This window comes from Coregonus lavaretus (assembly GCF_964263955.1).
Source record: "Coregonus lavaretus genome assembly, chromosome: 13".
Lineage (NCBI taxonomy): Eukaryota > Metazoa > Chordata > Actinopteri > Salmoniformes > Salmonidae > Coregonus > Coregonus lavaretus.
Genome location: NC_140000.1, coordinates 24049110 through 24076116, shown reverse-complemented (window position 1 = coordinate 24076116; position 27007 = coordinate 24049110). Strand labels below are relative to the sequence as shown.

The 27007-nt window shown below is 41.8% G+C and overlaps 2 protein-coding genes and 1 pseudogene across 3 annotated transcripts; 1 reads left to right on the top strand and 2 right to left on the bottom strand.

Moving 5' to 3' along the window:
• Positions 1 to 3578: 3578 nt before the first annotated feature.
• LOC311140855 (ras-related protein Rab-5A-like) lies at positions 3579 to 9833 on the bottom strand. The gene is made up of 6 exons (XM_084176126.1): positions 9661 to 9833; positions 8504 to 8731; positions 8126 to 8277; positions 5550 to 5672; positions 5326 to 5419; positions 3579 to 5212 (listed from the first exon to the last, which is right to left on the bottom strand). Exons 2-6 carry the CDS (start codon positions 8667 to 8669, stop codon positions 5097 to 5099), a joined length of 651 nt encoding a protein of 216 aa, XP_084032252.1. The 5' UTR covers positions 8670 to 8731; positions 9661 to 9833; the 3' UTR covers positions 3579 to 5096.
• A 1350-nt stretch (positions 9834 to 11183) lies between these two features.
• efhb (EF-hand domain family, member B) lies at positions 11184 to 17440 on the top strand (the record flags this gene model as incomplete). Its single annotated transcript, XM_084174968.1, has 13 exons — positions 11184 to 11252; positions 11411 to 11473; positions 11701 to 11844; positions 12896 to 13076; positions 13196 to 13306; positions 13546 to 13675; positions 13811 to 13894; positions 14031 to 14098; positions 14310 to 14464; positions 15990 to 16197; positions 16321 to 16542; positions 16812 to 16993; positions 17288 to 17440. 13 exons carry the CDS (start codon positions 11184 to 11186, stop codon positions 17438 to 17440), a joined length of 1770 nt encoding a protein of 589 aa, XP_084031094.1.
• Positions 17441 to 19603: 2163 nt separating this feature from the next.
• Positions 19604 to 22314, bottom strand: LOC311139604 (m-AAA protease-interacting protein 1, mitochondrial-like; annotated as a pseudogene). Its single transcript has 5 exons — positions 21886 to 22314; positions 21625 to 21696; positions 21361 to 21485; positions 21090 to 21234; positions 19604 to 19688 (listed from the first exon to the last, which is right to left on the bottom strand). The product of its transcript is annotated as a m-AAA protease-interacting protein 1, mitochondrial-like (transcript).
• Between the last annotated feature and the right edge of the window lie 4693 nt (positions 22315 to 27007).

The window sequence follows — 27007 nt, the reverse complement described above, 5'->3', positions numbered from 1 at the left end:
CCTTTCCAACAAGTCAGTTCATCAAATTTCTGCCTTGCTAGAGCTGCCCCGTCAACTGTAAGTGTTGTTATTGTGAAGTGGAAACGTCTAGGAGCAACAACGGCTCAGCTGCAAAGTGGTAGACCACACAAGCTCACAGAACGGGCCCACTAAGTGCTGAAGCGCGTAACGCGTAAAAATCGTCCGTCCTCGGTTGCAACACTCATTACCGAGTTCCAAACTGCCTATGGAAGCAACATCAGCACAAGGACTGTTCGTCGGGAGCTTCATGAAATGGGTTTTTATGGCCAAGCAGACGCACAAAAGCTTAAGATCACCATGCACAATGCCAAGCGTCGGCTGGAGTGGTGTAAAGCTCGCCGCCATTGGACTCTGGAGCAGTGGAAGCGCGTTCTCTGGAGTGATGAATCACGCTTCACCATCTGGCAGTCCGACGGACGAATCTGGGTTTGGCGGATGCCAGGGTAACGCTACCTGCCCCAATACATAGTGTCAACTGTAAAGTTGGAGGAGGAATAATGGTCTGGGGCTGTTTTTCATGGTTCGGGCTAGGCCAATTAGTTCCAGTGAAGGAAATCTTAACATTACAGCATACAGTGACATTCTAGATGGTTCTGTGCTTCCAACTTTGTGGCAACAGTTTGGGGAAGGCCCTTTCCTGTTTCAGCATGACAATGCCCCTGTGCACAAAGCGAGGTCCATACAGAAATGGTTTGTCGAGATCATTGTGGAAGAACTTGACTGGCCTGCACAGAGCCCTGACCTCAACCCCATCGAACACCTTTGGGATGAATTGGAACGCCGGCTGCAAGCCAGGCCTAATCCCCCAACATCAGCGTCCGATCTCACTAATGCTCTTGGGGCTGAATGGAAGCAAGTCCCCGCAGCAATGTTCCAACATCTAGTGGAACGCCTTTCCAGAAGAGTGGAGGCTGTTATAGCAGCAAAGGGGGGACCAACTCTATATTAATGTCCATGATTTTGGAATGAGATGTTCGACAAGCAGGTGTCCACATACTTTTGGTCATGTAGTGTGTCTGAGGTGCCTTTAGCGATGGTATGGATGTGGAATTCTCATTCTAATTGTTTAAGTATTAAACTCCAAGTATGAAATAATAGATTTTGTCAACACTTCAAGAGTAGCCTATAAGGTAGGCTGGCTCACACCGACTCTTATTCCTTCATGGTCCCCTTTGAGATACAGTGTACTACTGCTGCCATCTGTTGGATAAAAGAGGGGCGTACAGGTGCACAAAGCCAACTCTTGAAGTACTTTAAGTAAATTGACAAGCCTATACTCTTTTTGTAATTTTGTTGTTGGCCCCTTCCCCTCAACACTATTAATCAGACCACTACTTTACTCTAAATGTCCATAATGACCAAAAGCCTACCAAACATCTTTCTTCATTTTATTTCCCAGAAACACACTTCTTTGGCAGGCTCTTGCACAAGCTGCACAATTTTGTCATAGTGCCTTTAGTTGCCAAGGGAACTGTTTCCGTGGAAAGGCCAGTAAACAGCTGAACCCAATCTAAAGTACTTCCATAACTTGAGGCGAGCATAAATGGACTCATGGTACACCTCTTCACATTTCGTCTGGAAATATTCACTGGGCTAGTTTGATAAATAAGTAATTCTTTGTTACTAATATAATGGAACAATGAAAGGGCGACACATTTCAGTCCTGATTTGTTTGTGTTTGTATTCCCATTCTTTGAATAATTCTCACTCCAGTATTCCCATACAGGAGCTCCCTGGGGAATCAATTGACTCCAGTCCTGACACAGGAAGCCCTTGCCCTTCCCAACACCATGCCCTCCACCACAGTGGGAGCGATATCCATGGCAACCCATCTTCCAATCTGGAGAATGGTAAGAGGCGCTTCAGCGTCAGGGTCCAGAGTGTGGACTTTGTCCAACTTCAGCGCATGGCAGAATACAGAGTCACCACGCACAAAGGGAGCAACCCGTTCATCCGTGCTGTGGCAGTGTGTGAGGAGAAAAACTCCACATGGAAAAAGAACATGGAGGATGTGACCGTTTTTCATGAGGGGTATGGAGGCAAAAAGGGGAGCAGCTTTTTCGGGGTCTTTGACGGGTTCCATGGACACAGTTCTGCAGTTACGGCATCCAGGGAGATGCCTGTTTTAGTCCTGGAGCAACTCTCCAAACAGGACCCCTTGCTCTCCTTGGAGAAGGACCAGGTGGAGCTACTGTCCCGCTTTGAGGCCCTGTTCCAGAAAGACTACAACAGGCCTTACCCAGGCCAGGCCCAGAACATTGCACTAGGCCTAGGCCCTGAGCAGCTGGAGAATCTGACCAAAGTGGAACAGGTGAACCTAGCCTTCACCACAGCCTTCTGGAAGATGGACCGGGTCCTGGAGCTTGGCAAGAACGAGACCTCCAATATCCGCTGGAGTGGCTGCACAGCGCTGCTCTGCCTGATCGACAGTGGGCTGCCCTCCTCAGACGGGAAGGAGCAGGGAACAGGACAGAAGAGTAACACACCAACCCCCTCACAGGAGTTACAGGGTGGAAGAATTATCATTGCTAACTGTGGTCAGTATTTTACTAGCATACTGATAATACACTGCAAATATGATACAGAACAAGTCTTATTCACTGAATACTATACATTTCCAATTAGCATATCTCTTGTTGATTTCCATTTCACAGGTAACGTGCATGCGGTGCTGTACAAACAAGGCAGGGGCTTCCGTCTGACCAAAGACCACAGCACGTCCAACCCTAAGGAGCGCAAACGCATCCTCCAGTCCGGAGGGGCAATCAGCGTCAACAAACAGCACGGTCTGGTGGAGGGGCTGACCAAGGCCACCCGAGGGCTTGGTCATTATGGTGATCGCAAGCTGAAGAAGTCGGTCATCCCTGTGCCTTACTCTGTGTGTCTGCCCACGGACCCATCCTTCCAGCTGCTGGTCCTAGCATCCAGTGGCCTCTGGGAAGTCTTGGATGAGCATGCAGTGGCTGAGAGAGCTCTGACGGTCATTGAGTTGACTCAACAGAAATTAATATTGACGACCCAGCACTTAATGAAAACTGTTGAGGATTCGTCCGTTTCAGATTCTCAAAGTTGCATACTGGCAAGACCAGGGTCATCTATTTTTAATACTGAAGAACCTTCTAGTGTTAAGGATGAGGACAACCCACCAGAGTTGGACATGCTAGAGACTCCGGGGGTACAAGCTAGTGATATGCAGAATGCAGAGGAAACAGAGAGATATCAATCCTCAGTCCTGCAGCAGGAGAGTGAGGTCAATGTGAAGGAAACTATGGCTGACAGTCTGAAGAATCTCTCCTTGGACTACGAGCGCCTTGCAGCTGACATTTGTAGAGAGCTAGTGGACACAGCGTTGGTCTCAGGTTCAAGGGAAAACATTTCAGTCATGGTCATACTTCTTCAGGGGTTGGATGTGCTCAGAGAAAACACTCTCAAAGGAGAGTTGACAAAGCAAACAAATACCATTTAATTATAACTTCAGGCCAATTTTTCACGTTTTTCAGAGAATTAATAGCTTTTGCATTTCTTGTGATATCGAAGACATAAAGGCATACAATATACCTAATTTATTGAATTTATTGACTTGTACCCTGACACTCAAACTGATCAGTCCTTCACTAGTCATGTTTTACATAGTTAAATCCACCTGGCTTCAGAAAGACTACCAGTCAGTTAGTGCCACTACTGGTTGTTTGAGGCAATAAGCTAGCAAGTCCGATACAGTCCATCGGTTTTATAAAATGTAATGGGCTGTCATTCATTAAAATATAACCAACAATTGTGCAATGCAATAGAGTCCTCTCAAATATGAACAGGCCATTTTGAGAAAAGTAACAAGACACAGGGGAGATGCAATTGAATTGTTAATAACACTACATATATATTTAAAAAGACCACCATTGATTAGCATTTGACGAGTTTGTGACAAGGTAACAAACCCATAGCAGACCTAGACATACATTGGTGTACTGTACAATTGTTCGGAATCTCTAGATACTTTCCTGACAAGATTATGCCCTCCAAGCTGTATTGGTACAAAACAACATTGCAACACCCTATATAACAGTAGAGTAATATTCCACAGACTGATGTTAGGTTATAGTCAAGACTTCTGTTAGTGTATGGTTTGAGGCCTACTTTTAAACACCATTAATTCTGACAAGTTGACAGCTGAACAATAACAGTTTGGGGAAACAAAGGACTAGTCATATGTTAGGTCTTAGCAAGACAATTTACAAAGCTTGTCTGAGCATGTCCAACTGTCTCAATGTTCTTCCTTAAATCAATGTATCAACCAGTGAATGTTGTGGTTTCAAGAGGGACTTCCCATGATACACAAGCCAGTCATCATGGATGTGACAAACTTGCAGAGTCACCAGTCATCCAATGACAAAACCACCCTTAAATCCTGTTCAACCGGTGGCAGTGGGCCAGTGGTGTAATGGCACTGGATGTTCTTGCCAAAGTTCCCTGCAGACGAAGATGTTGTCGTCGTCGTCGTCTCGGTAGCAGGTGCGAGGAGGAATGCTTGGTTTGACAGTCCTTGCCTGAAACTGCTTCAATAATGTTATACTCAGTAAAAACAGTCATAGCCTCCCGGCATTTCACAATGGGGGAATTTGGTTTGTTTTGGTTGGAAGGACACTCAACTCACAACAAATGTATGGGCAACAAATTAAAGACAACTTACTTCACCCCCAGTCCACTTACCCTATGACCTAGGTTACACTTTCTCTTCAGGGAATCAGTCACTCACACACACACACACACACACACGCACGCGCACGCACAAGCACGCGCACGCACACTGCTTTCTCTCTCTCGTAGGGGTTAGTCTTCCAACTGAATTAAGTACAACAACAAAAAATGTTTTAGGCCTTGTAGTGACACATGCATACATTATACTGAAATACACTTTTTTTTAAATGAAAGTAAAACCAAAAAAGGTATTAGAAATGCAGCTATACAGAGTCTTTAGCTATTCCGGGGAGAAAGGACAAGAGGTGGAAGGTCTGATGTCAGGAAGGGGAACCCCATGTCCAGATGTTATTCAGAGTTAGGAGTGGGGGGGGCCAGGTTTAGGTACCGCAGCAGGAGCGGCTGGCCGGCTGAGCTGTCTCCGTAAGATCCACTCCCCGGTTCCGCCCATTGTTCGCTCCGGCAGCTTGAGGCTCGTTCTTGGGTAATTTCTTTGCTGTGAAGCGATAGGGAAAATGTTTATGACCGGTGTTTCTATTATCAGATTGATAGAATCTTTAACATTTTCAAACAAAGTGTAATGATGAACATGGAACATAAAACACTTACCAATATCCATGAATATCTCATTAACGTTCATAGAGGTCTTTGCTGATGTTTCCATAAACAGTAAACTGTTATCATCTGCGTATGACTGGGCATCCTGGAAGAAAACCAAAATCACGTCACAAAAGGTTTTCTTTACCTGGCTTCTAGGTAAAATTGTATGATGACTCCATTGAGAATAAAACTAGCACAGTGTAATGTTCATTAGGAAATTCACTGGCACAAACCTGGAAATCCAACGCTCTTTTGTTTGCAAGGTCAGCCTTGTTCCCAGCCAACGCTATTACAATATTTGGACTGGCTTGTCTCTGAAGCTCCTTAACCCAGTTCTTTGCTCGTGCAAAGGACTCCTGGCAAACAGCAGAGGATGAGAGATTAAGTCAGACAATAACAAGATCCATGTGGAGGAAAGATGACAACACAACCCCTCCCTTCATTCCCTGGTAACGCTATGGACTGGAGGATATCCAAGATGTGGTCTCGTTAAAGGAGAACTTCTATAAAATATGACAATTAGATATGTTCCCCAGCTTACATGTATGGAGAGTTTGTCAACAAGATGTATCATATTGCTGAGTTGAAGTCATGCTCAGCTTCAAACATTGGCTTAAGCTTTGTGTACAAAGCATTGAGTTAGAAAACCATGCTCCTTTGAAAATGTATTTCTATAAAATACAATGTTCTAACAACTTCCCAGCAAACTTCTTAGCAAATAGAGCAAAAGCAGACATGGGGATCAAAATATAATTTCTCATTGGAGTTGCTCTTATATATTTATTTGTAACCTTTATTTTACCAGGTTCGTCTCATTGAGATGAACAAATCTCTTTTACAAGAGAGACCTGGCCAAAATAGCAGCACACAAAGTTGCAGAAACATTTACAACATAAAACATCAATTTACTTTTGGGAAAGTGTGGTGCAACTAGAGGTCAAACCATTGACAGCCCCCACTTCATTTGTTAAAACAAAAGTGCCCTAGATGTGACAAGTTTGTTTAGACCAAATGAAATGAATAGGGGATATTTTAGACTTTGAAGGTGTCAAATCTGAGAACTACAGAAAGCTGTACCTAATGCTATACAGTGCATTCGGAAAGTATTCAGACCCCCTTGACTTTTTTTCACATTTTGTTACATTACAGCCTTATTCTAAAATGGATTCAATTGTTTTTTCCCCCCTTAATCAATCTTCACACAATACCCCATTATGACAAAGCAAAAACAGGCATAGACATTTTTGAAAATTTATTAAAAATAAAACACTTAAATAACACATTTACATAAGTATTCAGACCCTTTACTCAGTACTTTGTTGAAGCACCTTTGGCAGCAATTACAGCCTTGAGTCTTCTTGGGTATGACGCTACAAGCTTGGCACACCTGTATTTGGGGAGTTTCTCCAATTAGTCTCTGCAGATCCTCTCAAGCTCTGTCAGGTTGGATGGGGAGCGTCGCTGCACAGCTATTTTCAGGTCTCTCAAGAGATGTTCGATCAGGTTCAAGTCCGGTCTCTGGCTGGGCCACTCAAGGACATTCAGAGACTTGTCCCGAAGCCACTCCTGCATTGTCTTGGCTGTGTGCTTTGGTTCGTTGTCCTGTTGGAAGGTGAACCTTTGCCCCAGTCTGAGGTCCTGAGCGCTCTGGAGCAGGTTTTCATCAAGGATCTCTGTACTTTGCTCCGTTCATCTTTCCCTCCATCCTGACTAGTCTCCCAGTCCCTGCCGCTGAAAAACATACCAACAGCATGATGCTGCCACCACCATAGGGATGGTGCCAGGTTTCCTCCAGACGTGACGCTTGGCATTCAGGCCAAAGAGTTCAATCTTGGTTTCAGTAGCTCAGCTGGTAGAGCACGGCGCTTGTAACGCCAGGGTAGTGGGTTCGATCCCCGGGACCACCCATACACAAAAATTTATGCACACATGACTGTAAGTCGCTTTGGATAAAAGCGTCTGCTAAATGGCATATTATTATTATTATTATTATTATTAATCAGACCAGAGAATCTTGTTTATCATGGTCTGAGTCATTTAGGTGCCTTTTGGCAAACTCTAAGCGGGCTGTCATGTGCCTTTTACTGAGGAGTGGCTTTCGTTTGGCCCCTCTACCATTAAGGCCTGATTGGTGGAGTGCTGCAGAGATGGTTGTCCTTCTGGAAGGTTCTCCCATCTCCACAGAGGAACTCTGGAGCTCTGTCAGAGTGACCATCGGGTTCTTGGTCACCTCCTTGACCAAGGTCCTTTTCCCCCTGATTGCTCAGTTTGGCCGGGCGGCCAGCTCTAGGAAGAGTCTTGGTGGTTCCAAACGTCTTCCATTTAAGAATGATGGAGGCCAATGTGTTCTTGGGGACCTTCAATGCTGCAGAAATGTTTTGGTACTCTTCTCCAGGTCTTTGCCTCGACACAATCCTGTCTTGGAGCTCCACGGACAATTCCTTCCATCTCATCAATTGAATTTACCACAGGTGGACTCCAATCAAGTTGTAGAAATATCTCAAGGATGATCAATGGAAACAGGATGCACCTGAGCTCAATTTCGGGTCCCATAGCAAAGGGTCTGAATACTTATGTAAATAAGGTATCTGTTTTTTATTTTTAATAAATACCGAAAAATGTCTAAAACCCTGTTTTCACTTTGTCATTATGGGGTATTGTGTGTAGATTGACAATTTTAGAATAAGGCTGTAACGTAACAAAATGTGGAAAAAGGGAAGGTGTCTGAATACTTTCCGAATGCACTGTACCTAATTTAAGAGTCTCTTATAATGTGTGACAGAGCACATAAACCCGGCTGCTGACTCACTTCGTTAGTGATGTCGTAGACCACGATGGCGGCCTGGGCACCTCTGTAGTACATGGGTGCCAGGCTGTGGTAGCGCTCCTGACCAGCTGTGTCCCATATCTCAAACTTGACTGTTGTGTCATCCAAACATACTGTCTGAGTCAGGAAGGCAGCTGAGAGGGGACAGTCATAGCACATTCAGAATTTGGTTTGCAGTAGGCTATAAGAAAAACAGCTGGCTCTCCAGTCTCCAACAATGGGCTGTATATCATGGGAGATTGCATAACCTACAGAACGTAAATCAGAAATGGTCAGAATCACTAGAGGACAAAAATAGTGATTTTGGGTTATATCCATTTCAATAACACATGAATAGAAGATGATGTCAGATCAGCCTACCTCCGATTGTGCTCTCTTGGAATTCATGAAACTGGCCCTTGACGAAGCGAAGTACAAGACTGGACTTTCCCACAGCGGACTCCCCTAAGAGCACTAATTTGAACTGGGAGATCTTGTTGCCTGTGTTCGGCCCATTGGGTCGTGTTGCACCACCCCTGCTTGCCATGTCCTACACCCCAGTCTCTTGCTCTGGATGCAGAAGTACCGCTTGAATGGTCACTCCAAGAACTGCCAAAAACGAGATGTCACATTATATAAATTGTCAATAGATCAACAGTGAATAAAGTAGTGGGGGGAAAATAAATACAAATACAAAATAATCAACGTTGATGTTTAATTGGTTAGAAATTGTTCAATTAGCTATGTCTCTCTGGTCATCATTGTAATATCACAGGATGTAGCTAGCTAGTTAAAACTACAGACAGTATTTGGAAATGTGACGACGACTTTCACTTGTCTACTAGTTAGTAACGTTAGACTTGTTTACAAATATTAGATTACACCCATTTCTTAACTGTCCCGACAAGTAAACACAACAAGACTATGTCTAGCCAAAAATAAATTGCAGTGAAGACGTGGGTCGAAATCGTGTTACGTCACAGTCTTAACCACAAATAACCACTGTGTTGACTAGCTAAAACTTGCTAGCGCTCATCAAGCACCGGGTCCGTCAGAAATAATGATTAGCTTCCTCAGTCCCACCCATTGGTCCAATCTTGCCTACGACAAATTGGTTAGCTAGCTAGTTCACTCTAGCTAGCCAGCCAGTTACAGCTAGCTAATTTAGCTAGATATAATTATTTAGATTAGTTGGCTAACTGCTAGCTAGTTTACTATAGCAGCTAGCCACCTAATCTAAATAATTATATCTAGCTAGTTTACTATAGCTAACTAACTACATACAGTATTTTGAATAAGGTTGAACCACACCTCAGCCTTCGCACAAGCAAATATGTGGTGGCTAGGAAGTTAGATACATACATACATACATTTCAATGGTCAACTCACTGAGGTATAATAAGAACGGGTCAACTGCTGGTATAGGATTTGCTGTGCGCTAGCTAACAGTAGCTAACAAAATAGCTTTCGGCCAAGGCTAGCTAGCAAGCTAGTTCTGCCGGTAAACTAGCTAGCTAGCTAGAATGATATCTACTTACCTTATCCGAGATAATTAACTAGCTAGATAGCTGAAGGGATTTCCCAAAAATAATATTTTCGGCACTCCAATGTATTCACAGAGCGAGAGACTTCATCAAGCTTGTCCCTTTCCCACTTCTTCCAACTTCCCGTTTGTTTTGCATGGTGGATGATGATGATAGATCGAATGCCTACGTAGCGCTGAGAATAACCAATCACACACCCGTGTCCCAATTTGTGAACTTGTTAAAAAAGCCAAACCCCGCCACTGATAGACAGAGCTATGGATGCAAGGACTGGGCATCCATGGTATCAAAATTATAGTTTGAACTTCTTTAATGAGGGGAAAAGGGAACTAATCGTTTTATAAGGCTAAGAGTAAATGTTACAGAAGTGTGATAAATCATTCACAAAAACCTTTGTAACATGACTTGATGTATGCAACTTTATGTCATAACATATCATATTGCCAAAGTGTAGACTAAAGGCAAAACATGGGCATGAATTTGCAATGTTCATAATCATACAGGTTTTTAATTGGGGTTGGTTGGGATTGAACCATTGTTTCTTTAACTTTTCTTAGTTTGGGACTGAAACAATTGTTTCCATTCATCAGTTTCAAAGACAAGCCATTACAATATATATATATATATATATATATATATATATATATATATATATATATATATATATATATATATATTATAAAGACTTGAATTATTCAATAAATTCTAAATCACCATAACATAAATCAGCATAGATGTGGTAAATGGAACGCAGACAGTTTCCGTTGCCCAGATCGGCGCACATCCAACAAATCCGTCATGATTTATGTATTGTAAAAGGCCCACAATGTGGTTACTTAAGTCCGAACATTTAGAAGTTGTCCCTGTTCAGGTTTAGAAGTGACTGCTAAATGCTAACTCCCATTCATATAAACTGGTTAGCATAGCTAGCATACAGAAATCGGTGGTGATAGTCAAAGACGTTTTTAACTGTAATGCAGTTGATTGGTGAAAATGACATGAAAATGTGTTGGGGTTGACATCCATTCAAGCATTATATAGTCTGATTTTTACCTCAACATAGTGTGAAATACACATAAAAAAATAGCCTAAATGTAGGCTAATTTTGCTGGGAGGCAATGAGTAGATTCGGGATCTTTCCCTCACCGCCCTTTCCCCCACGCGAGTTCGATTGACCTCTTTGAGCTGGAGCCATTTTTTTGCCATAGTAATTATAACAAGGTCGAATTTTGTTGTTTTTATTGTAGAACACATGTACAGTAAGCCTATAATTATAGCGCCAATCAGATCAGACCTCGGTTTCCTAGCTGCGGTTGCTATGTGACTCAAGATAAACATTCTATCAGAATATCCTGGAATTTGATACAAAGTAGCCAGCAAAGTAGCCAGTTTAAGCTTCTCTCTTCAGAATGAAACATGGTAGCTAACAACTAGGCATGTAAACCCGTGTGTATGTTTGTAATATTTTGTTGGGTAGGCTACTTATTTTTATAGCAACTTGTTGATATGCTAACGAGATGAATTTGATAGAAAGGAATGCAACCAACACCTGGAAATACACCGAAAGATTCCCGAATATTCGAAGGGTAACATAACAACAAGCAAAAAGGCTTGGTAGCCTAGCTATTTCTTTGCGTTTGACTGATTCATAACTATTTTATCTTGTAAGATGTGCGTATATGATGTGGTCTACTGTAAATGCATGTCACCATACTGTAGATGTCTCTGATATCCCCATGTCTAGGCTGGGAAACTTATTCCTGTAGGTGACAGAGCTAAGACTTGCTTACAAGAAATATCACCCAAGGTAAGTCGAGATCATGCTGCCAAATAATAAACATCAATACGATATAGCTAGATCAACACACTGACTGAGTTTACATCACTACCAAACTGTCCTGAATGGCAATCTACAATAGGATCTGATGTGCCTGGTATATACAGTGCAGTCCTTTGTGTGTGGGGAGGGGGGATTGCGTGCTTGTGTCTGTTTGTATGTGTTTATATTCACTGTCTCAGACCTTCCTTTTAAAGCCCCAAACCCCACCAGTAGTGAGGAAGTTTCTCAACACAACACGCCCAGGTGCAGGGGCTATCCGAGTATTCCATGGGAAAGCCAACGACCCTGATATTGCCAGTACTCTAGTTCATGGAGTCCGTAGCCAAGCTTCTATTTCTGTGAGTAGAGGCCTAAATAAACAGAGACATGTATAGTGAGTGTTAAGCTAAAGTAGACTCAGGTATTCATTTTACAGATGTAGGATCTTAATTTGATTACTATTTTGTTGCTGAGAATTTTCCTGCATAACAGGAAATGCAAACTTGTAGTGTATTCATGATTTTAAAAAGGCTTCTAAAGTTTTTATTTCCAGACTTGATTTGCCCTAACAAAAAATGTATCAACCGCTACAGAAAATGTCCATTAATTATAATCCACATAATAATTCACATTTCCTGTTGCTGCAGGATTGTTTTCCTGCTGTATCAAACTGGCTAAAATTAAGATCCTACATCTGTAGATACTGTATTCGGAAAGTATTCAGACACATTGACTTTTTCCACATTTTGTTACGTTACAGCCTTATTCTGAAATAGATTTTTTTTAATGCTCATCAATCTACACACAATACCCCATAATGACAAAGTGAAAACAGGTTTTTAGAAATGTTTGCAAATTTATAAAAAATAGAAAACAGAAATACCTTATTTACATAAGTATTCAGACCCTTTGCTATGAGACTAGAAATTGAGCTCAGGTGCATCTTGTTTCCATTGATCATCCTTGAGATGTTTCTACAACTTGATTGGAGTCCACCTATGGTAAATTCAATTGATTGCACATGATTTGGAAAGGCACACACCTGTCTATAAAAGGTCCCATGAGGTCGAAATAATTGTCCGTAGAGCTCCGAGACAGGATTGTGTCGAGGCACAGATCTCGGGAAGGGTACCAAAACAGATCTACAGCATTGAAGGTCCCCAGGAACACAGTGGCCTCCATCATTCTTAAATTGAAGAAGTTTGAAACCACCAAGTATTGTGTGTAGTTTGATGAGGGAAAAAAACAATTTCATCCATTTTAGAATAAGGCTGTAACGTAACAAAATGTGGAAAAAGTCAAGGAGTTTGAATACTTTCCGAATGCACTGTACATTTAACATGGTAGAGATCATCAACACATTAATTCATGGAGTTGATATGGTCGCATTTGTTTCTGTATTTCCTACAGGGTGGATTATTGATCAACCCACCACCTAAGACCATCTATCAACAGAGGTTACATCAGCTCCGTGAAGCTGGGTATTCCACCAATCAAAAAGCCCCGCTGGGCAGGTCACATGATCAGAGCCCTGGTCTTCCAAATTGGCTCGACATTGGCAAAGCCACATTTGGTGTGAAATCACCCAAAAGTGAGTCAGACAATAAAGAATGTCCCTAGAAGCTACATTGTGTCACCATGAACTTTCATATTATGACTGAAAGACATATCCACAAGCCTTCATGTACAAGTGTGTTCCTTATGATCCAGGTGCAGCTGCAGGTGTGATTATCAACCCACCTAAAAGCGCGGAGCAGGTGGAGACAGAAGCTCAGGAGGGACACCAGTCTTATATCCACTCCCACAATGCCTACTTTGTCAGTGAGTAGGGTGGACATTTGTCTCTCTTTGGTTCTGACAGTGTTCAAATGGGGACTTCATTTAGGCTTTGAAGTAATTTATATGCTATTCAATATGTTGTTTTACACATTGATTTAACATCCATCATTTTCAGACACATTTCTGAAGAAACACCATTGCCAGTGGTTAATCACACTTGTCGATATTTATCTGTATGATTTTAGACTGGGTTAAGCCATCATAACTGTGTTGTGTCCTAGGTGAACATGTTGATAGGAAATACAAGTGGAGCCGTTATGGAAAGGACGGCAGGTTCGGAATACCTACTCCCCACCACAACGATGGACGCAGTGTCTCCAAATCTCTCCACTGGTTGTGTGATACTCAGAAGTAAGCACTCATCCTACCTGATGTTTATTCAAAACATTTGACTTCTCATCGCTCATCACCATTCAGTGTCACACAATGCATAGCCAATAGTCATGACATCAAATGTTGATTTGTGTACTGCTATTTTTCCCATAGGCATAACAGTGCTAAGTTTGTTTCTCAGAGATGTGATGACTTCAGGGAAAGGACACAGCCACAGGTTGGCAAAGTGCATGACCCGTAAGTCTATCACATTAACTCTTTAATGCAGATCTAGTTAAATGCCTGTTCAGCATATGTTCCAGACCTGTATATTGCACAACTCATGCCCAGCTGCTACAGTAGCTTTAATTCCTCAGTTCCCGGCCTTTTGCAGCATAGCAGACACATTGAAAGTGCCAGCAAGTCATACATTTGGAATCTTGATGCGGCCAGATGACTTTGGTGAGTACATTTTAAATTAATAAAAGGACACATATTACGTTTTCTATTACAATGCCAGTATGAAATGGGTAAAAATGGGTCAATATACTCAGTATACATTTTTTTTGTTCTCTTCCTCTTTTCAGCTATAATGTAGTCTAGAGGGGTGACCAAAATGTAAGCCTCCTGTTATTGTTTGAAGATGAATAATTTGGTTTGACTTTCTCCACAGGCGCGGGTGACCTTCTCCACTCCACCCCTCCAGCAGAGTACCAGAGAGGCACAGACAGACAGCGCACCCTGGTCAGTGCTGTACGCCAGCACCTCAAGAAGGTCAACTTCCACCACTTTAACTCCCTGCTGCAGGCCTTCAGGCACTACGACAAGGTAACATAGAGTGCATTCGGAAAGTATTCAGACCCCTTTGATTTTTCCACATTTTGTTATGTTACAGTCTTATTCTAAAATGGATTAAATAAATAAAAATCATCATCAATCTACACACAATACCCCATAATGACAAAGCAAAAACTGTTTTTTAGAATTTTTTTGCGCAATTACTACAAATACAAAACAGAAATACCTTATTTACATAAGTATTCAGACCTTTTGCTATGAGACTCAAAATTGCGGTCAGGTGCATCCTGTTTCCATTGATCATCTTTGAGATGTTTCTACAACTTGATTGGAATCCACCTGTGGTAAATTCAATTGATTGGACATGATTTGGAAAGGCACACACCTGTCTATATAAGGTCCCACAGTTGACAGTGCATGTCAGAGCGAAAACCAAGCCATGAGGTCGAAAGAATTGTCCATAGAGCTCCGAGACAGGATGGTGTCGAGGCACAGATCTGGGGAAGGCTACCAAAAAATCTCTGCAGCATTGAAGGTCCCCAGGAATACAGTGGCCTCCACCAAGACAATGCAGGAGTGGTTTCGGGACAAGTCTCTGAATGTCCTTGATTGGCCCAGCCAGAGCCCGGACTTGAACCAGATCGAACATCTCTGGAGAGACCTGAAAATAGCTGTGCAGCGACGCTCCCCATCCAACCTGACAGAGCTTGAGAGGATCTGCAGAGAATAATGGGAGAAACTCCACAAATACAGGTGTGCCAAGCTTGTAGCGTCATACCCAAGAAGACTAATTATTTAAATGTGATATTTCCGTTTTTTTTTTTTTAATACATTTGCAAAAATTTCTAAGCCTGTTTTTGCTTTGTCATTATGAGGTATTGTGTGTAGATTGATGAGTGGGGGGAAAAACTATTGAATCCATTTTAGAATAAGGCTGTAACGTAACAAAATGTGGAAAAGGTCAAGGGGTCTGAATACTTTCCGAATGCACTGTATATACAGTTCTACTGTATTAACTTTATAATATCACAGAATTTCTAAACCACAGGACCAACTTCACAATGCTTCCGGGAAAGCTTTGCGAAGCAGACTCGACAGACCAGACATTAATTTGGGGTCTGGGAAGTCAATGGGAGAAGTGAAAAAGTATTCCTTAGTTGTTAATGTTCTTGAAATCTAAAGGCACAACCTAGATTCAAGCCAATGTCTGAAGTAGCTGAACATGTTATTACTCCAACCTTGTGAAAGTGACAAACTGACATGTTTTCATTTTCATCAAAAACAACTTTATATCGAAGGGGTGCCTTTGATTTGACTGCCTGCACATGCGCAGTTCGGTGCGAGACTACCGTTAGACCCGATGAGCTTAGCGAACCAACGTCGCCATGACATTGCCTACAAGCGTGATCTGGGATTTCAATTGGAGAAGCAGTTTCTAGATATCTTCATACTGTACCATCTTTGATAATATTTTGTTAGTTTGAGATAGACTGTCTGTCTGTGTGCGTACTACGTGCATGCGTTCGTACGTGTGTGTGTGTGTGTGACTCCACAGAAGGGTCAGGGTGTGATCGACAGGGAGGACCTGCAGGACGTGTGTCGTCAGTTTAACCTGGACCTGAGTGGGCCGGTGCTGGATGACTTGATGGAGTACTGTGACGTGGACAAAGACGGACTCATCAACTTTCTGGAGTTCGCCAACTTCCTCAACTGGAAGGACAAAATGCCCATCAGTAAAGTGGAGCAGTGCATTCTGACTAGTGGTTAGTTAGTGTCTAAGCATAGAAATATAATTACTAGAATGCACATTCCCATTCAAGTCAACGTTCTGTGATTGGTGGACTGGCGGTAATTCTATTCCCTTTTGATTGACAACTCTAACTCAGAGCGTAAGACCAGCACAGCCCCAGATAACATGCAGAGAGAGGCTCTCCCTGTGAGACCTGCAGCCTTGGAGGCTTTGGCCAGACCGGAGGACCTGGAGCCTGCAGAAGTGGGCAGCATGCTGAAGACCCCCAAGACCCTCAGCAGACCCAGGACCGTCCAGGACCGCTTCGTCACCTCCTCCTCTCTCATCCGGGCTGTCGTCGGTGGTCTCCCTACAACCAGTCAGTTGTGGTTGTGTTGTCTTGTAACACTTCACTGCCCAGGTTTACCTCAGACTAAATAGATATTTAGGTGAAAGATGCATGAAGAATTTGATATAATTCCCACACTTCTCAAAAAAAATTCAGGGAGGGAAAATCCTCAGAGATTCAGGAACACTTGTAACATTTGTATCTTTGCATTACAATGGACTGGTTGTCCTTTTCCCCCTGCTTCTCTACATTGTGTGAATCACATTCTCACTGTATAATTATCACATCTTTGCACGTAGACTATCGTATGTACGGGACCCCCACAGTGCGCACCGACCTGGCGGCCCCGCGGATCAAGCGCGTCAGCGACAGCACTAACTACGGTGACCAGACCACGGCCTTTGACCTCCTGTATCCCACGCTGCACTCCCTAAGGGGAGTCCACAAGGAGCACTTCTTCTGCCCCCGCACCAAAGAGGAGGTACAGAATACCAATGAACCCACTGAAGAATCAAGGGAGAGAAAGAAAGATATGGTCTAGTAGATTTTATAGAATAGCACTGGGACATACAGTACCATGTGGAGGGTTTGTGGGATTTTGTTACAACATTCAAAATGTAGGAAAAACGTTGTTTCAAAAATATAATTGGTATGAACAATTCTGCCATTGGAGAAGTGATTGACACAAAATGTTATTGAAATAGGACGGAGCATAAACAAATCATTTGTCAAAGAGATCTTCTGATTCTTATTTCCGCCTCCATTTCCTTTTCAGATCGCTGAAATATTCCGAAATGTGGGCGTGAGTATTTCCAAGGAGACATTTGAGGAGGCGTGGAAGCTGGCATCCATGAGACACCCCACTGGGGACGTGTGTGTGGAGATTTTCCGGGACGTTCTAAAGGAAATTCAAGCTAATTCAATCTGAACAGTATCTTTTACCTCCTCAGTATCTATTCCGTGAAAGAATGTACTTCAAGTATTACATTTACAACACAAGTGTTATACTTCTTTTTTTTCTTTGAGACTAACTATTGTTATATTAACTGTCATTATCATTATTTTTGATTGTTGACTGTAATGTGTTTTCTTATGTTGAGAGCAATAAGCTGTTGCTAGAATAAGGAATGCTTACTCTTCCTGCATGTGATAATAAACAGTTTCTACTCCTGAAACCTAAGTAAATATTGAGAATTATGAGTACCATTATGCCATCAGAGTCTTATCATTTGAAGTCCTGTTTATTCTGTCACACTGTTTGATTAGATTTACACACATATTTACTCTATGGTTCTATTAGTCAGTGTTATCATGTCATTTTGTCAATCATAATTAAATATGTGGCCACAGCCTTAGATACACAAACACACAGGCGTGCGCACATACACACATGCAGGCGGGCACAAACACCCACCTACTGTACTGAAGGCATATTGAAGTAATTGTTTGGATAACAATATCAACTTGAATAACCAGATTAATAAAAGCTACGGTGTGCATACACTAATCCATGTCAAAACCCAACAACACAGCAATATAACATATTAATAAACACAACACATTAGCTTTTTGTCTGTGTTTTATCACTTAAATTATTCCATTACTGTAAATTGCCATTTAACAATCTGACACACTGGCGTGGTGAATTGGCTAATATGCTATAAACATATTCACTAGCATTTTAACATAAGTAAAGCTATCCACACTCATAATCACATTAGGAATAACCAGGAAGCGTCTCTAACCAGAACCCCCCACGCACCTGCCCATATTACCAAGCCTGGAAATTATAATCCCAACCATATTTCATTATGCATGAATGAATGCTTACTAATGAAGGAATTGTCTCTCTTTTTGATGCATCATTAATAGTGTGATTTAAGAGTTGACAGAATTGGACGACACACGGTGTTCAACAGCCTGTCAGTGTAGTATGAGGATGTTTGATTTTGGCACTGGCATAATACATTACAGTACACCAACATCTGATTCCTTTGAGATATTTAATCATAATGCAAGCTATTTGGGTCCCACTTGAAACAAAGTACAACTTATAAAGGCTTTATATAACATACATAAAGGCTTCATAAGCACTACATAAACGCTTCACAAATCATCTAAGCATCTGTCATACTCTATACATGATGTAGAAAGGGTGACATAACCATTACCACTGTAGCATGAATTGCCAAATGTGACAAAACACACTTTGTATGTTTTTACAACATTTATAGAGTATGACATACGCTTATAGATTATTTGTGAAGCATTTATGTAGTGCTTATGATGCCTTTATGTATGCTATATAAAGCCTTTACAGGTTGTACTTCCTTTAAAGTGGGACCGGTATGTGTATACTCTCCTATCCTTGTTTTTTCCCACACTAAACCGAGGTCACTCATGTCAAATGTATATCATATAAACAGCTATACGAGGACAAGGTGACTTGCCAGTTATTATCCAACAGCTTTCAATGAACACTAATTCATATTGTGATTTGTGTAACACTAACGACCCCTTCTGCTGAGGATTGTTGTGTTTATTAATTGTGTCCTACCTTTATAGATGCTATGTGGTATCAATTTTACTTCTGAATAATCAGACAACTAAGTTATTTCTGAACAATACAGAACAACAGTTCAACCTGTGATGATGCTGTTTCAAAGAGACAAAGTTCTCATACAGTATCACCATGAAGCAGTTTATTTTGTTCTGGGATAAACTGTAACAGAAGAGGATATTGTAGGCTCTCATTGTTCATGCTGAGGAGGTTCATAGAAAGTCTATTGTTCCCAACAAACTTAAGATTTGGACAACTTAAGGAGCAATAATACATCTGCATTTAAGTGTGTAGGGATCTGGTTCCATCCGGTCCACCCTAAAAAGCAGCTAGTTCTCAAGGTGACTCTTCTGTTGACTTTGGGTTTGGGTGCGCTCAGTTGAGTACAATGGTCCTGCTGATTGAAGTCCTGTTGGTTAATAACGTTTTGTTGAGTTGAATGTTGTCAGAACTGAATTAGGTAAACTGTGCTGTGTATGCTTGGTCTGATGCTGTATCCTGGTAACAGAGGTGTTCCTGAGTCTTGTCCAATCACCCTATCTGTTTCCAGTGCCAGTGCCAGATGTTAGTGACTGTCCATTCAGGTTCAGCTCCCCTGGTCAGCTCCCGGTGGAATCTGAGAGGAGAGATAGAGGGAGAGAGGGAGAGAGGGAGGGAGAGAGAGAGAGAGAGAGAGAGAGAGAGAGAGAGAGAGAGAGAGAGAGAGAGAGAGAGAGAGAGAGAGAGAGAGAGAGAGAGAGAGAGAGAGAGAAACATTAGAATTAGATCTAATAGGAATTGCTTTAGATTTTTCTCTGGTGTTTTAGCACCTTTGCAAAGCGACAAGAGAAGTAGAGTGAATGAGAGAGAGAGAGAGAGAGAGAGAGCGAGAGAGCGAGAGAGAAAGAGAAAGAGTGTGATGAAAAATATATTTTATGGAGTATACTTTTGAAGATGAGAAAAGTTGTTTCCAAACGGCTGAGGGAAGACCATTTAAACCAATGCTGACAAAAAAACAAACTAATCTTCCCAGGATCACCTTGAAAATAAGGTGAAGCATCTTAACAGAGCTCTCTTATCCTGCCAAACTGTATATCTGCAATGAAAGGGAAAACATATGAAGTATGACAGGCTTTTAGAAAAGAGTTTAAGACCTGAAACAATGAGAGTGAGATTCTGGCCAACTAGATAGGTGGGTATTAGGTATGACAACCAAACCGTGTGGTCCAATTCCTAACGGGATTTCTGATCAGGAATGGGAGAAGAAGCTTGATCCTGCTCCATGGATCGGAAGTGGATTTAATTCCTGTCATTGTGCCTGGAGCAAATCGCGTAAGTGATTCAGACCAAATCACTTACGCTTTCTCTTCAATTGGTCCCGTGTGGCTCAGTTGGTAGAGCATGGCACTTGCAATGCCAGGGTTGTGGGTTCGATTCCCACGGGGGACCAGTAAGAACAAATATGAAAATGTATGCACTCACTAATGTAAGTCGCTCTGGATAAGAGCGTCTGCTAAATGACGTAAATATAAAATGTTATCCATAGCTGTAATTTCTATAGCACTTAGGAAATGTTATAACACATGTATTACACTGTCAACATAGCTGTCATAACACACTACAATACCATAAGAAACGTAATACAAAACATATGAAAGCAGCGGGAGCAACTACAATGTGCTGTCTTTATACACAATATAACTAACTACCTCACGTAGAGGTTTGTATGTTTCCATACTTTCTCTATGAGATGCAGAAAATTAAGTCTCTGGTTAAATGTTTGCATTTCTTATTGTGGGTTCAACTTACATGGAGAAAGCAAAGAAAACATTGACAAACTCTCGCACATCAAACCTCTTGGCTTGTCCATCGAGATCCATTAAGAGATTAAGAATTGGTAGAGACACAGCACGATTAAGTATTTAATTCATATTTAAACATATTTAAGTAAAATTGAGGGAGACTTAATAATTATAATCCAAACATTTGGATGCATGAAATGAATATTGATTAGTCTTGGACTTGATGCAATGCTTACTCATTGACAGCTGTCACTATCTTCTTCTGTGGGCCGTCTTCTTCAGTGGCGGCCATCTTGAAGATCTTGGTGCTCTCCGGGTCCTCAGGAACATCAGCAGTGGACATATGCCAGAACCTCATCACAATTAAGCAAAACTTCCTACCTGAGAATAACAGAGGAAGCAGCAAAACAGAGAGTTAACAAAATAAAAATATACAGAAACAGTGAAGTAGGACACATTTATGCATCACACGCGCGCGCACACACATACACACACACACAGCAATACCATTTGTATCAAAAACTATGGACACTTCCTCTGGCAGAATAAATATAATATCGTCCAATGAGATAGCTAGATGTCTTCTTTGGGTTTCTGAGAGACTTGCACCTCTGTTGCACATAGACCACCATCTGAAATGAAACCAGATAAGACACAGCTTATGGGACATGGCTATAACATGGGCCATTGATTCTTCAGAAAACTGATCAAGGAATCTAAAACAGGTCACCACACTTTGTCTTTACTTTGGAAATGGTATGAGTAGGCTACCACAGTTGATACCACCCCTCTCAGCTCCTCAAAGTTGCCATTGGACATCATGGTGGAGACATGAACCACTGCCTATTCCAAAGACCAGGTCAGTCAAGTGTCTAGTTCACATGTGCCAATGTGTAGTTTCTAGTATCCCAAACATGTATGATGAATACAGTGAGTTATGACCTTATCATAAAGCTGACATAACCCTTATCAATTAAGTGATGTAATTATGTACACAAGGGAAGCCTAAATATAACACCTGAGAAACCATACCTGCTTGTCTCCATTGTCAAATTCCACACTGTTAACGCCCAATTGAAAATAGAGTTCTATCAGGTAGATGTGGACTTTATTCCGGATCCACGTGAGTGGGTCAGGGATGCCAACCACTGTGATGCCATGATGACCATGGCCGCCAGTGCGCTTCCGTTCATTCTCGCTCTCTGTGCAGTAGTGTCTGTATTTCTGATGGGCGAAAACCCCACTTTGTCGCCGCAAGTTATGCAAGCTGCATAGTGTGGTCGGTTCTCCAAGCGGACCCGCGGTGCACGTATAGATAGACGTCAATGAACGGCATAGGGGCTGTTGTGGCATTATGGAATAGGTCCTATTCCAAGGGCAGGTCAGCGATGATATGTATGAGTGCTTTGCCAACCCGCCGAGCTCACGGCACGTGGCGATATATGTAAACCGCTGCATCATGCCAACGCACCTGCGAAAGCAAAACGCTATAGTACAATTTTCATTCTGGATTTTGATAGAGAGCAAGATGCATTCTTCTGTGTGATTCTTCCAGCAACCTTATGAAACTATCCAATGCGGTACCCATAATCCTTCTGGTGAAATACACAACATTGACTGTACCTACAATATCCAGTAGAGGGAACTAAATGTCTACAATTCAGTCTTGTACCTGGCTCGTTTCACAATTAAAATTGGCGGGGGAAAATATGCACGTTTCTATGCGTAAAATAAGATTCCCCATTGAACCTTGAATTGCAGAAGTTAGGTAAGGTCTTATTGCTAAAACCTTGCATTCCAGCACCATGCCTTTAAAGCTGCAATATGTAACTTTTTGGGTGACCAACCCAATTCACATAGAATTGGGAGTTATAGATCTGTCATTCTCATTGAAAGCAATTATATGTGCTGTGTGTTATTTCTATTCTTCCCAATGTTAAGTTTCGTTTTTGCATCTTTTACTTTCGTTTTTGTACACCGGCTTCAAACAGCTTAAAATACAGTATTTTTTGTTAAAATAAAGAAAAACCCTTGAATGAGTAGGTGTGTCCAAACTTTTGACTGGTAGTGTATATATACAGTATCAGGCAAAAGTTTGGACACACCTACTCATTCAAGTGTTTTTCTTTATTTTTACTATTTTCTACATTGTAGAATAATAGTGAAGATATCAAAACTATGAAATAACACATATGGAATTATGTAGTAACCACTCTTTGCCTTGATGACAGCTTTGCACACTCTTGGCATTCTCTCAACCAGCTTCAACTGGAATGCTTTTCCAACAGTATTGAAGGAGTTCCCACATATGCTGAGCACTTGTTGGCTGCTTTTTCCTTCACTCTGCAGTCCGACTCATCCCAAACCATCTCAATTGGGTTGAGGTCGGGGGATTGTGGAGGCCAGGTCATCTGATGCAGCACTCCATCACTCTCCTTCTTGGTAAAATAGCCCTTACATAGCCTGGAGGTGTGTTGGGTCATTGTCCTGTTGAAAAACAAATAGTCCCACTAAGCCCAAACCAGAAGGGATGGCGTATCGCTGCAGAATGCTGTGGTAGCCATGCTGGTTAAGTGTACCTTGAATTCTAAATAAATCACAGACAGTGTCACCAGCAAAGCACCCCCACACCATAACACCTCCTCCTCCATGCTTTACGGTGGGAAATACACATGCGGAAATAATCTGTTCACCCACACCACTTCTCACAAAGACACGGCGATTGGAACCAAAAATCTCAAATTTGGACTGAAGACCAAAGGACAAGTTTCCACCGGTCTAATGTCCATTGCTTGTGTTTCTTGGCCCAAGCAAGTCTCTTCTTCTTATTGGTGTCCTTTCGTAGTGGTTTCTTTGCAGGAATTCGACCATGAAGGCCTGATTCACACAGTCTCTTCTAAACAGTTGATGTTGAGATGTGTCTGTTACTTGAACTCTGAAGCATTTATTTGTGCTGCAATTTCTGAGGCTGGCAACTCTAATGAACTTATCCTCTGCAGCAGAGGTAACTCTGGGTCTTCCCTTCCTGTGGCAGTCCTCATGAGAGCCAGTTTCATCATAGCGCTTGGTGGTTTTTGCGACTGCACTTGAAGAAACCTTAAAAGTTCTTGAAATTGTCCGTATTGACTGACCTTCATGTCTCAAAGTAATGATGGACTGTCGTTTCTCTTTGCTTATTTGAGCTGTTCTTGCCATAATATGGACTTGGTCTTTTACCAAATAGGGCTATACTCTGTATACCCCCCCCCCCTACCTTGTCACAACACAACTCATTGGCTCAAACGCATTAAGAAGGAAAGAAATTCCACAAATTAACTTTTAAGAAGGCACACCTGTTAATTGAAATGCATTCCAGGTGACTACCTCATGAAGCTGGTTGAGAGAATGCCAAGAGTGTGCAAAGCTGTCATCAAGGCAAAGGGTGGCTATTTGAAGAATCTAAATTTGTTTAACACTTTTTTGGTTACTACATGATTCCATATGTGTTGTTTCATAGTTTTAATGTCTTCACTATTATTCTACAATGGAAAAAAATGGAAAAATAAAGAAAAACCCTTGAATGAGTAAGTGTGTCCAAACCTTTGACTGGTAGTGTGTATATATATGTATGTAAAGAAAACAAGCATACCTTCTCAGAAAACTCTCGACCAAAACCCAAATACTTCTTTAAAACAGCATGGTCAGAAGATGGTTGCTATCACACAAATCCACTGTAGACAAATAGGGCCTACAGTAGCCTAATGACTCCACACAGTACCTTCGACACAAAAGCTCTCATCTGGACACTAAGAGACTAAGACAGACTAAGACTAACTGGGCCTGATGGGACAGCTCAGAGCTTCTGCTCTTTTCTGTCCATATTGTTCTCTTGGATGGGAGGAAGATGTGAGGCAGGCAAGGATCAAGGAGGGAGGGTGTGGTTAGATCAAGGCATTCTCTGCTTAAATGTGGATTTTATTTGTGATTTTAAAGGTGCTCTTGGGTCATGTAGTTTGCCTGTATGCATTCAACTAATGCGATATCCCAACATGATTTTATTTAAAACAAACTTTATTAGGTTAAAAGTTAAGAAATTAGATAATAGATGATAATAAAGTCAATAATCTTAGATTAATGGGGAAGGGTGGGGGGGACAGGTATACAAGGAGTGTTTTTATACTATTTTATATGTTCACCACTCATTATAGTCCCAGGGGAAACACTGACCAAAGCTATGGTTCCTACCCTGTCACCTTTCTTTCTTTCTTTTTATTTATTGTATTTGCTGGCCTGTTAATGGGGATGTTTTATTGAAAAAGTTGCGGACAAAAGTGGCAAAACAGATTATGGCTTTAGTAACTACAATTAAATTGCAAACTGTTGCCTGCACATGAAGAAGGCGTCATTCTCATATATAAATAGTTTGGCAATCGTGTGGAATCAGAGCAGCAATAGATTTGATTATTCTGCTCCATTCAACCCACAGATGTAAAAGCATTTTAAACTGACATGGATAATTACTATAATACTCTCAGAAAGGTTTCCATATCTGAACGCAATTTCAATAATCAAGTGCTGCGCTACCAATTATTTAGCAATAAAATTAGTTACAGAACTTAAAGGGGTGTGGACGCGCGCAGGCGTCTTTCCGCTTGTTTTCATGCGTGGTAATATTATCTCAAACTAGAATATATTATCAGATTAATTCGTCTGAATACCAAAAGGAAATAGAAATATCAAACAAACACAAATGCTTGTGACCTGTAATCACCAAGAACAGCGGGAATTTAATGATGTTTTGGTCTACTGATCAAATTTAAGCTTTTGAGACAATGATTTTGTGCACCTGTGCACAAAAATCCATCTGAAAACAAAGCTATTTGAACACAGTTGTATGTTTACTCAACCATTTCAGTGTTTCTCTCTCTCTCTCTCTCTCTCTCTCTCTCTCTCTCTCTCTCTCTCTCTCTCTCTCTCTCTCTCTCTCTCTCTCTCTCTCTCTCTCTCTCTCTCTCTCTCTCTCTCTCTCTCTCTCTCTCTCGCTTTCTCTTACCCATGACTGCGTGGCCACGAACACCTCCAACTCAATCATTAAGTTTGCAGACGACACAACAGTGGTAGGCCTGATTACTAACAACGACGAGACAGCCTACAGGGAGGAGGTGAGGGCCCTGGCGGAGTGGTGCCAGGAAAATAACCTCTCCCTCAACATCAAGAAAACGAAGGAGCTGATCGTGGACTTCAGGAAACAGCAGAGGAAGCACGCCCCTATCCACATCGACGGGACCGCAGTGGAGAAGGTGAAAAGTTCCTCTGCGTACACATCACTGACAATCTGAAATGGTCCACCCACACAGACAGTGTGGTAAAGAAGGCGCAACAGCGCCTCTTCAACCTCAGGAGGCTGAAGAAATTTGGCTTGGCCCCTAAGACCCTCACAAACTTTTACAGATGCACCATGAAGAGCATCCTGTCATCCTGTCAAGCTGTATCACCGCCTGGTACGGCAACTACACTGGTCAGCCCAACGCATCACTGGGAGCACACTGCCTGCCCTCCAGGACATCTACAGCACCCGGTGTCAAAGGAAGGCCAAAAAGATCATCAAGGACCTCAGCCACCCGAGCCAAAGCCTGTTTACCCCGCTTTCATCCAGAAGGCGAGGTCAGTACAGGTGTATCAAAGCTGGGACCGAGAGACTGAAAAACAGCTTCTATCTCAAGGCCATCAGACTTTTAAATAGCCATCACTAGCTGGCCTCCACCCTGCCCTGAGCTTAGTCACTGTCACTAGCCAGCTACCACCCGGTTTCTCATCCCTGTACCTTAGAGGCTTTTTTTGATTACTACATGATTCCATATGTGTTATTTCATAGTTTTGATGTCTTCACTATTATTCTACAATGTAGAAAATAGTAAAAATAAAGAAAACCCTGGAATGAGTAGGTGTGTCCAAACTTTTGACTGGTACTGTATTTATATGCCTCCAACTCCCTGTAGGCCTAAATGGGTAGTTTGAATAGACCCTTACAGAAAAACCAAATTATTTCACATGTGAAAAATCACATGATTTCTCATGAAATTTCACGTGAAAACATGTTTTTTTTAACACTTCACATGTGATCACGTTTTCACATTTGCACTCTTAGAAAAAAGGGTTCCAAAAGGGTTCTTTG